Source organism: Frieseomelitta varia, unplaced genomic scaffold (genome assembly GCF_011392965.1).
Source record: "Frieseomelitta varia isolate USP_RPSP 00005682 unplaced genomic scaffold, Fvar_1.2 scaffold_192, whole genome shotgun sequence".
Classification (NCBI taxonomy): domain Eukaryota; kingdom Metazoa; phylum Arthropoda; class Insecta; order Hymenoptera; family Apidae; genus Frieseomelitta; species Frieseomelitta varia.
The window spans coordinates 1-12171 of NW_025109661.1; the positions used below are offsets into that span (position 1 = coordinate 1).

The window sequence follows — 12171 nt, forward strand, 5'->3', positions numbered from 1 at the left end:
AAAAAAAAAAAAAAAAAAATAGGTGGGAAGAAACTTTTGGCCCACCCTGTACTAGCGCTAGTGTTAGTTGCTCGCGAGACAATAGCAAGACTCTCCGTGCGAAAAACATCTGTACGCGTATTGGAAAAACCATCGTCCGATTATTCAGTTGACGTCCGTGTCGTTTGCAGATCGATTCGGACATCGAATCGGACACCTCCGTGTTCGACGTGAAGTCGCCGACCCGGGAGAACGGCCGCCGGAGCTCCACGTCGACCAACAACAACAATCCGTTGCCAGGCGACTCGACGCCGACCCCCGGAAGCCCGACGAAGGCGGTGCGCAGCAACTCCGAGAGTCAAAACACGCCGGAGAAAAAATGCGTGACCACGATGAGCGGCAACAACATAGCGTGATACTACCAGAACTTCCGTTTCGAGTTCCGATCAAGCCTGAAGAACCTGTGGGACAGTGCCCAGAGATTCTGGTGATCCTCGTACACGCGAACCCGTCAAGTTTGCTTCGTCAAACAACCGATCCGATCCGATCGGAAGAAACGATCCTGAAGTCGTGAAATTTCGACGACACCGATGCAAAGATCCAGCATTTAAATCGTAAAGGCGAGAATGCCCAGTCGACGCGATTCCTTTCGGGAATAAACGGACGAGAGAGAGATCGATCGACTACGAGTAACTACTAGGGGAACTCGGGAGGACGCGCGCCCCTGCGCGCAATTTTTCCGAAACAGAGACGAGGGGAAAGAACTCGTCGAAAGAAGATACGTACGGAAATACATGGAAAGAAGAGTAGTGGAGGAGAGAGAGAGAGAGAGAGTGTTTCGTCACGTGCACGAGCGTATTCGACCGATAGAAACGACGAGAGGAGGGGAGGGAAGGGGAGGGGAATTCTGTGCTCTTTCGATGCCTCGTTGCACGGTGGTCGTGTGATCGTGTGATCGTTCCCCGTCACGGGGGAATCTCTGTGACGCGGTTTTACCTGTATGTGAAGTGCAATAGTGACATCGTAACCGGTATACGTGCGTCGGATCGTGCCGTTGTAAGAACGAAATTTACCGGTACGTATATATATATATACATATACATATATCTCTTGTTTTGTATCGTCAATTAGCGATTCTGTTCTGTTTTCCTCCTTGTTCCGAAGAAAAAGCCGGAGACGGGTCCGAACGAACGAGAGAAACCCTTCCCCCCCCCCCCCCCGAGAACGAAGAACCCTCTCGAACCGGGTCGAACTTTCGATGACCCCTCTTCGACCGCTCCGGATTTTTCGTGACATTAGAAACTTATTTATTAGTCGTTCTCTTCCTTCGATGAGTACGGTTCTGTTCATCGTAGACATGTTAACTAGTTTGCATCGTTTGTATTTTTAACACTTCGACTTTGTTGCATACGTGGTTGAGTATTTTGCTGAGAGACACTGTTCTGTCCAGTTGTTGGCGAGGGCCGCTCGCTCGTTTCCAAAACATGACACGACCAAGAGGGAAGTCGAGTCGGAACGCACGGGGGACGACCTTCTATCCCGCGCGTGCCCCTTTCTCCCTTTTGTGTTCCCAGCAGCAAAAACCTTTCTTCACCTCGACTTAGGAACTTGCTCCTAAACTGTGTGTGAGTTGACTCGGGGACGACGAGGTCATTTCTCACCTCGCTTCAGGCAATCGAGCAGCTTCGTCGCGAACGACAAGGAGCCGGATAATGCCTTACGCGCGAAAACGATACCCTGACGTTTGATCCCAAGCCGCCTTAATCGAGTATAATTGTAAACGCAACTAACGTTCCGCTAGTAAATGGGTAGTAACTGTTGAAAATTTCGTGAAACGAAGGGGAAACTCCAGGGGGAGGGAGAGACACGCGCTCTTTCTCTCTCTCTCTCTCTCTCTTTCGGCCGACGTTTCACGAGCTAACGCTATTTTTACATTGTCCGCGCGCGATGAAAGATGAAACTTTCTAATTTGTTTAGTGCTTTGAAGAGTCTAGTGTAACACGAGTAGGCGTGTTTTTACGCAGAGCGAGAAACGAAGAAAAAAAAAAAGAGAAGAAAAGAAAGACACCGACACGTTCCATCGGTATTTTCTTGTCAAAAGTTTTTCGAAACGATCCACCCGTTCGCCGGTCGCGGATCGGTTTTTTTTTCCATTTTTCGAGCCGAGACGAACCTTCAGATAGTCTTCTCCGGCGACTCGACGTCACAGTCACAGCTCCTGACACTCGTATCGGTTACGGATACGCACGATCGCGAGCGAAGAAACTCGCCGAATAATTAAGTCCCTTGCGAATATTTCCCGCGAGCTGTTGTACGACGGGACAGAAAAGCGGTAGAGAAACAAAAAAAAAAGAGAGGATGGGAGGAAACTAGGAGAAAGAGAAAAGAAGAGAATTCACTCGCGGCGCAACGAGACGCGTCGAGAGATTTATTTTTTGCACGCACGAGAAAACGTTTTTTCAAAAGACTAATATATATATATAAATATAAATATAAATACGAATATACATATATAAATAAACAAATGAATGAATGAATAAATAAATAAATATATATATAAACAATTTATATATATATATATACACACACACACACACACACACATTACACACAAGTACATGTATAAGTAAATAGACTTCACTTACGAGCGCCACGTACGTACTTTTTGTCTTTGCTACTTATTGCGAAAGCAAACGACAAAAAAAAAAGGAAAAAGAAGGGGGGGCGGAAGGAGAGGAGAGGGAGACGGGAAGTCGCAGCAAAAAAAGGAGAGATGAGAGATTTAGCGTTTTTAACCGTAGGCTAGGTAAAGATAAGCGGTTGCAAAAAAAAAAAAAGAAAAAAAAATTTACAATTATACATGTACACGTTTATCTCGTTACACATACACACACACGTACCACACATATCTCGAGAATAATCCCGGCTTCTTAGTGGAACGACGATTCTATTGCAAACGTTACGATTAGAGAGACGACATGGCGTCAGAATTTTTAAATCGAAAAATCGTCGCTCGTTACGGGCGCAAGCCGAAGTCGAATCCTGCCGAACGCACAGTAAAAAAGAAAAAAAAAAGAAGTCTCGATCTCGATCTCGGAGCAAATCGTCTCGTACGAACCAACCAACAGATCGACTCTGAGAACGTTGAACAGTCGTGTCGAGATATTTTTGTTAAACACTTCGATTAAAAAAAAAAAAGAAAAAAGAAAATACGCGTTCGTACGAGTCGTCAATTGCGCACCGTGTGCGTTGTCAATCGGACTGAGGGCTATCCAGAGCGAAGCTTTGACGTGAAAGAGAATGCTTTTCAATCTCTGGATATGCTGCATACGACAAAACCACGAAAGAGAGGTTTGTCATTCGAGCAACGATCGACAACGCTGATCGAGAAAGAGGTCGACGACGGACGAGTCCGGGACGAGACGCGTTTCTTAGCCACTAAAGTTTCCGCGATTATAGGTTAGGCATAGGCAAGAAAAATTTCGAAAACCTCGAACGTTCACTCGAATCAAAAATCGCAATGTCGAAGAGAGTCACAGCTCTCGCTTTAGTATACTTACATCGCACACGACGACTCGTTCCTATGTAAACAGCTATTCGTTCCCACCGTACGAACGAAGGAACACGCGGATCGTTATTTCGACCAACGCCTCGTGGACGGAGAATCCCAATCCTATTTGCCAATAAAATCGACGTAGTCGTAGTTTTTACTAGGTAAAAATAAAGAAAAATTCGTGACGACGTGACAACGTTCCGTCACACACCTGTCATGGCGACGTAGATCAAAATTGTTAGGATAACGTTCGCTCGTTCTAGGGACATTTGCGATTCTTTTCTTTTGTCTTCTCCCCTGTTATTGTCGCTGTGTTTTTTCGGCGCGAGAATCAAACACTAACCAGAAAGGGGAATAACTTTTAAGTTATTCTCGTCGAAGTAACTTACCCGGTTTCGAAAAACGTGCAAGCGTTGTACCGATAAATAAAAAAAAAAAGGGAAGAGGGGGGAAATAGTTTGTAAAGGGGACGTAAGTCAGGTTTAACCGAAAGGCGATTAGAGCACCTCGTTCTTACCGATTCTGATATCTCCTATTTATACTACAGCATTCCATTAAGAAGCTTGCAGGTAGAAAATAAAAAAAAAAAGACGCTGCGATCGTGTGACGAACGGCGGGCACTTTTTACGCTTCTGATCTAGTGGAGAGACGAAAGCAGCGAAGGGAGGGGCGGGGGGAATGTGCGTGAATGCAAACGAGAAATTAAACGGACCTTGCAATAATAATAAATGAGAGAGGGGGGGAGGCGAATAAGGGAGAGCAATACGTGCGTGCGTGCATGTGTGAGAGAGTGCGTGTACGTGAGAGAGAGGAAAAGAGGGAGGGATTGTCGGACAGGCTGAGGCGAATCGTTAATATTTTATTCGTCACACGACATAACACACACACCACTAACTCGTAATTGAATTTTTAGACGTAAGCTTGCGGTTATCTATTTACTAATTGCGAATTAATGTAAAACCCTTCGTAAGGCGTAAGTAACTCGTAGACGTAATTGAAGAAGATGGAGAAGGGGAGAGGAGGAGGGGGTGGTGGGGAGGAGAAAGAGGGGAGGTGACGAGGAAACAAGAGAAACAAACTACCGGCCATATTAAGCTAGGATTTTATATCGTGCGAATTTAAAGACGGGGAGAAATACTAAAGTACTTCGGTGAATACTCGAGTGAATGAATGGATTAGAGGTGTCGCGAGCGATTGAAACAGCTCCGGCACCACTTTCTGTCTTGCTTGCTGCTGCTGCTGCTGCTGCTGCTGCTGCTGCTGCTGCTTTTTTTTTCCCCCTTTTCCTTTGCAATTGGGCGTGCCGTGTGGCGCACGCGCTTGCCTCTCACCTGTCAACGAGTATCGCACGACAGATCGTTTAAAAGTAATACTCGCTAACCCTCACGTGTCTCCGATTTATTTTTCCGACACGCTTCTGCCTCACTGTGACTCTGTGCCGACGCGCAATTACGCCATTCGCCTTTTCTTTCTTTTCCAATCATCTGCACGCTGCTATCATCTCGCAGAGATGTCGATCCAACAAACCTGTTTCGTTCAACGAATCGATACGTTCTCAATTATCTTCGTTCAAGTCTTGTCTCGTGCCACTGTGTATATAAGTGTACTTCCTTCGCCATCTCGCGAACAACCAAAATTATCGATCGTTCCGCTCTATTTGCTTTCTGTTTTACCTCCGTCTTATTCGTTCCCCCGAACTGCACCACTACTAATGTAAATTACGATAGCGTAATTACTCGCGTATATCTATATTTGCCACACGCGCGTGTATACTTTTAATATGAAAAATCTGCGTGTAGAGCGTAGCTCGGACGTACATACTTGCAAAAGTCACTGTGCCGATCCCGTTTTTAACGAGTGGTCAACGTTTCTCAAGTGAAATTCACATCGTGCTTGTCGCTGAGCGCACAGAGGGCACACCGTGCTTTTCCTGGTGGACAGGGGCCCGGAGATTGCCGAGGCGAGACGAGATGAAAGAATGCAACACAACGTCTATTCGACTGGGCATAAATCTGTAGGAATTACACGAATTCCCGATATACCGTATCCTTAAGGCATTAAGCTAGGCAAATAGAGATTTTTATACAATTTATAAGGCGATTTGCAATCGATTTTGATTTATCGCACGCGTTTACTTGTTGATCCCTTTTTTCGTTAAATACACACACGGGGGCGCGCACTGTGCTCTTGAACCTGCGTCTATGGCAGCCTTGTTTGAAGAAATCCGGCTGAGCAGATTGTACCGTTGTCGAATTGTACAGAGATCGAGCCAACCAACCTTTTTTTTTTTTTTCCATTGAGTGGTTCTCGTGTTCTTTTCTAAAAACAAAGAACGACCTTTCAACTCTCGCGTTTCGTAGTATCCAACCAATTCTTACTGTACTCGTTTCGAAAGCATTTCAGACTTCGGTCCTCATGGTCGATTTACATTCGAACGATACTTACAAAATTTCATAAATGATCGAAGACACCGTGTCCACTGTTTTCGTTGCATTTGTTGAACGATTGACGACTACATACTATGACGAAAAGCTTTTTAAGCAGCTAGTGAACGCATCACTTACTATAAAATATTCTCTTTCGCCGCTCGAGGTTCAAAACTGTAACCGTGATCGTTATCGTGCTTGTCACGTTCGTGCAATTATCGTGCATATGTATATATTACAAACCTTCGTAAATCCAGGGCAGATCAGCGCCAGAAATAAGAAAAGAACAAAGCTCGACGTCACGTACATACATTTTGGCGTCCAACGATTCCATTTATGAACAATGTTCGCTTTGACGCGCAAGTCAGGCTGGAACGAGGCTAATTATCCCCCGAGAACGTCGGTAACGTCGTTTCGCCACTCTCTCTGCACGAACTGAAATCTCTGCCAACCTCTCGAGCGCGCGCCAACCGCTCCAATTAGCTCGTCAACTATAGGGTGGTCCAAAAGTTCCTTCCCACTTTTTTTTTTTTTTTTTAATAATATTTTCATACTTTTTTATATTTTAATAATATTTATAAATTATCATATATATATTATATTTAATAACAAATATTTAATAATATTTTCAAAATATAAGAAAAAGCTAATTTTATTAATTTTAAATAATTAAATTTAAGTTCACAACATCGATTTTTTTTTCATTACGTTGTAAAAATTTTCTTTCAAGTTAAAAAAAAATATATATATAATAAAAAAAAATTAGGGATTCTAGTAGGACGTGATTTTTGGTCTATCCTGTAGAACGAAAATGGCTCGTTCTCTGGCCATTACCTGCTTCGTCGCCAAACTCGCCTTCGAGCTTGCTCATTCGACGCGGTTCCAAGCAAAATCATCCTCCAGAACAAACTCTGTGATTTCATCTCCCGCAGAACAAGGTAGCAAAATCTTATCGATTCGTCGAGCTGTTTTTGTAAGTTTCGGTTTCGCGAAACTATTCACAATCTTAGTTCGAACGTCTGTTATCTTGGGGGGGGGGGGGCAAGTGTGTAATTTCAAAATGGAGAAAAGAAAGGGGAGCGAAATGGGAGCGTTGTCTTTGGCCAATCCGATTTTCGCAAATCAACGCCGCGACTGACAACGTCCGATTAGTTAGCGAAGTTTAGTAAAAGCGCGAACCTGTAACCTCCAAGCTGCACTGTAAGCAAAAAATAATTAGAAACACATCCCGGAGACGCTTCGTTTTACGTTGGGCTACCGATCTCTTCGCCATTCACGCGTAGACGCCGATGTGTGTGTGTGTGCACCGATTTTTAATACCTCGACAGCTTTTCACGTCAGCACGCAAACTATCTATCAACAACTTTCGTTTCTATCGTCGTCAATAACTTCCTGCCTTTTGCACTTGTGCTATTTGAATTTAATTTAATTCGTTTCTGCGCCGGCGTCGTTGACAAACAAAACACAAAAGTGGGAGATCACGTTGGACAACATCCGATCGTCGCCATTTTTGTTTTACGCGATAACGACAGGCACTGTAGCTTTCACAGACGTACGGGCGTATTTCCATAGAACAACAGCATTTGGTACAAGTGTAAGGGGACAAATTTTTTTCGGTAATTTTCTAGCACAGCCTAGCGCACGAACATACCTTATCTGCAATTTTGTTTAGTTATTATTACGAGTTCAATTCGACGAGAGCAACGGGCGATTATAAAAGGGAATAATGAAAAAGAAAAACTTGTACGAATAAGGAACAACGTTACTCAGGGCTGTCAGAAAATTATCGACCAAAATCGCGATCCGAAACGTAACTAAAGAATAAGAAAATGAAGGAGAAAGGAAAGAAAGGAAGATCAAAATATTCTTCAAGCAGGGGGAACCCTCGATGCTAATTAATCGATATTCATTAGCACGCAGCAACGAAAAAACACATTGCTTTCACGATTGATTTAGCAATCTCACGAGGCACACTTTTAATACAGGCATATCTCGACGACAAAACCGTTTCGAAATCGAAATGTCGTACACGAGGGATCCAACGAGTCTCATTGCGAGTTACGATTATACGTACTTCGTGTGAGGTCTTTCACTGATTGTGAGAATGTTTAGCAACACGGTTGTGTTGCTCCATCGAGTGATAAAGGAGACCGATCTCCGTATCAAATGGGAGTGTGGTAATGGTTAGGAACGCTATCGAACTTGTTTGGAATTAAAATATAAAAATAATTGCCTGAATATCATTTGAAGACCTGAAATTCGTAAAATAACTTTATAAAACCTTAAACGAATTGACTAATTCACACTTATTATTGGAAGCCAACTTATCTGAATAGTTTCTGTCGAATAGTTTGTTACGACGAAGTTCTTTCGCAAGAAGCAAGTACAGTAGTCCCCCACTTAAGTATCTGTAGCTATCCCCACCAATTCTTGGAATTGGGACTGTCTCGCTCTATGCTGCTTTACCGAGCGATTTGCCCAAAGCGGCGTGAAACATAATACTTGCATTATACACGATGGTCACTGGAAAGACTGAACGATACAAAACAAAAATAACTTTTGAAAACACGTGTTTCTTAAATTTTTTATTATTTTATTTGGCAATAAAAGCACACGAACATACCTGTCTGCAATTTTATTTAGTTAGTTGTTACTGGATTTAATGGATTAGTTGTTACTGGAATTAATGGATTTTTTCTATAACCTACAAAAAAGAAAAAAAAAAGAAGAAAATAAAAAAAGATTGAAGATGAACAAGTTATGACTTTTTCAAACCCTTCAGTTTTTCTAGTGGTCAGCCTGTACAAAGCGAGTGATATCTGATACTGATATTTCTGCACAATTCGCAGAGTATATCTCCCCACTTAAGCGTCCCCGCTTTCGGTCCCAACTATGGATCGCTTAAGTCGGGACTACTGTAGCACTTGGTCGTGCTTGTTAGGCGCAAAGGGACAAATCGTCGTCCACTCGAGTTTCGTAGCGAGACGGTTCATATCAAAGATGCATAATCAATGTTCTAGCTGGAGGATCCCGGTGGTACAGCGGTTCGATTTGCCAGTTACGCGTTGTATGTACCGAGTATTTAGTAACGTCCATGACAACTGACAATAACGGCTGTGAGTCCGAAAAACTGTGTTTCCCGAGATCGTGTTCCTCATTGTGAAAACCACAAATTCCGTTTCACTTGCCTGCGTGAGTTTGAACTTTCAACGGGAACCGATCAAAGTCGAAGGGCATGTCCGTACAGCAGTGAAGCAAGTCGATAGACAAACGTGACAACGTGAAACGTAATTCTTCTTTGCAGCTGGTGTCACCTTGTTGCGCTGTTAGTTCACCGAGACGAACATTCTAAATTTTTCTCGGTTTTTCTTTTTTTTTTTTAACGAAACGTTTGGAACACATATAACGTTCGTTCAACCACCGTTCAAACTACTGAAAAATTGGTCGGTTTTCAAAGAACGAATGGAACTTGAAAAAATGGAAGACAATGATCTGATCGATAATGATACGTACATATACATATTGCATGTATGAATACTTAGGTACTCACCGTATGCAGCCGATCACGACGAAGTTACGAATTACTTGTCGCTTATTTTGCAAATAGAAAACGCATCCGACAGAGGGTGGTCGTCGATCGAAGAGTCGTTAATTCGCCCCTGGAAGAAACAAAAAAAAAAAAAAAAAGATCGTATCACATCGAAAATCGTCAGCATTAACGAACTTACAAATGAATCCGCAGTGCACACAATTTCGTGTAGAGGGCGTAACTCTAGAATTCCTCGGCTTTTCGATTCTCCGATTGGCCGGTGCGATTATCGATTACTGCAAGATCGACCTTCGACCATCTTCGAACTATCCGCGTTCGACGACAAACGTATCCGTAAAATTTGAACGATCGTGTTCAGAGGGACTAGGGATTTGCGCTAAATTTGACGCACTCGCAGCGAGCTATTTTTTTACGAGGAACAAACGAAACGACCTGCCCTGCCCTGAGACCCACCCTTGTTCCGCGTAGCGAGGAATCAGTTTCTTTTCTTTTCTTTTTTTCTTTTTTCCTTTTTTTTTTCAACTCCTAAAAACCACGGCAAAACGGTGTACGCGTATCGTGATTCGAGTGTCCCACGAATCGATTACACAGATTTCTTTCTTGCCGACCTTGAACAAGTACGTTAATCTGTACATATCGACTTGTTTTTAGGGAGAAACGATCGTTGTACCGTCAAATGTAACCAACCAGTTGACATCGCGATTGTTCTTGTTTCGTTTTGTTTCGTTTCATCAGAATCCCAATCTCATTCGGCATTATTCGACTACTTTTTGTATAGTTTACTTACGAGGCAAACCACGAGTACATACACACAGTGTACAGTTATTGTACCAACGAGTACCACCGGTACTTGTCGCGCAGTGGATTATGAATTATTACGTATTATTATGAAAAAGAAAAAAAGAAAAAAGAAAAAAAGTATCGTTAGTTTCCAAGCAAACGAAATAAACGCGAGATTGTGGGGAGATGGAAATTGTAACATATTTGTTGATGGCCAATATCAAATATGTATAAAAGTAATAATAATAATGCAACATTACTAATAAACAAATATTACTAATTCCGTTGTAACCTTAATTCCTAGATATATCATAATTTAAGTACGTACCACCTTTTACACTGCAACGTGACACAACAAGCAGTTGAACTCTGGCAACTAAATATGCGTTAATGATGTTTCTTTGTGTACATATCCATGTATGTATCCATTTTGTAGATATATACGTATACTTAACTTAATTTCACACAAAATTTCAGAGCGCAACGACAAATGCATATGAATTACAATCTAACGTAGAGGTTAAACGGTGTGCACGTACATACATACGCACGCACACTTGTTCATGAACCACATGGTAGTTCATCGCGTCGTGTCCAATTTCGTCGTGGTACGATGTGCGAGAATCTTTTGCTCGTTTACTCAATCGTTGAACTGTTGTGAATTGAGGTTTAAATTAAGAATGCCGAAACGTCCTTGTCCCTTTGAGGATAATTTACTGCCCCAGTTAAAGATACACGTTGGCCAAAAACAAGTAGACAACGGCGTTTCTCACGAGGAACGAATGAAAAGTATTTACGGTACGATGAGGTTACAACGTACGAAAGTCAAATGATGTTATAACGATGCACCGTCATTTTTCTTCACTTTACTTTGTACAGGCAAGACAATGGACTTATTGAAGAAAGGTGTAAAAACGTTGTCGCAAAGATTAAACACCTCTATGGAATTAAACCCTGTCGACGTACCACCATCGAGAATTTCCTCCTCGTACACGAAATCCAAACACGAACGTCACTCGAAACAAATGACACTGAACAGTAAGTTAGAATTATTAGCAGCGGACAAAGTTGTAAAGGTAAGTTATCCATTTAGTAACAGTAGTGAATTACTTTTGGAGAATAAAATTTATTGGTATTAACAAAGTTACGTTAAGTGCCTTTGTCTCAATGTTGTGCAAGTCAGAACATAGGCACAAAGTTTTATTTTTTTTTTTTTTAAATACAAAATTAATACTTTTCTCTTCTTATTTGTATTATGCAAGGATGCCCAACCAAAATATGATCTTTGTGAATGCAATCGAGTGATAGATCAAAGCATGTTCAGCAAGTGTTCTTACTGTGATCAAATTTTGTGTAATTCTTGTCTGTTGGAGTGCATTGGTTGCTCAGAACTATTCTGCAAAAACTGCTCGCTGCCTGTGTAAGTTAGCTTGACATTTAGTAAAAACATCTATTGATACACACACACATATATAGATATATTTAGAGAATTTCATTTTTATTTCTTTTCACAGATACGATTATGAAGAACAAAGCAAATGCCTTAATTGTTATAAATGAGTTTCAAGTGTTTTATATAGTTCTTTTTATAAGTTATATTTATATTTATCTATAATAGTTTCTAATATTTTAAATAAAAAAAAAATTAATTTCATTATGTATGATACAGTATTAAATGTACTAAATGAAAGAATTACCTGTTTTCCTGTCTTTATTATGTCCTTATCATTAAAAAAAATATTATTTAACGTAAAGTTATTTCTACACGTTTTTATCGTTTTATCGCGAAGAGGATTAAACAAAAATTTCACAAAATTATAACATCGCTTCATCGGAGATTGGAAACGTACATACTAAAATAGGGAAAATAAAAGACTATCGTT

At 41.5% G+C, this 12171-nt stretch overlaps 1 protein-coding gene and 1 long non-coding RNA gene across 6 annotated transcripts; one reads left to right on the forward strand and one right to left on the reverse strand.

The window, feature by feature from the left end:
* Positions 1-4810: 4810 nt before the first annotated feature.
* On the reverse strand, positions 4811-10729 carry LOC122539172. Of its 5 annotated transcripts, none has more exons than XR_006308994.1 (4): positions 9687-9770; positions 9509-9617; positions 8582-8662; positions 4811-8490 (listed from the first exon to the last, which is right to left on the reverse strand). It is a non-coding gene; the product is annotated as an uncharacterized LOC122539172 (long non-coding RNA). The 5 variants fall into 5 exon arrangements; XR_006308996.1 differs by having other exon boundaries at positions 4811-5851; positions 5978-8662; XR_006308995.1 differs by lacking the exon at positions 9687-9770 and adding an exon at positions 10620-10729 and having other exon boundaries at positions 4811-8662.
* Positions 10730-10836: 107 nt separating this feature from the next.
* On the forward strand, positions 10837-11941 carry LOC122539166 (apoptosis regulatory protein Siva-like). Its single transcript, XM_043673849.1, has 4 exons — positions 10837-11086; positions 11168-11364; positions 11551-11708; positions 11803-11941. Exons 1-4 carry the CDS (start codon positions 10852-10854, stop codon positions 11846-11848), a joined length of 636 nt encoding a protein of 211 aa, XP_043529784.1. The 5' UTR covers positions 10837-10851; the 3' UTR covers positions 11849-11941.
* The last annotated feature ends 230 nt before the right edge of the window (positions 11942-12171 follow it).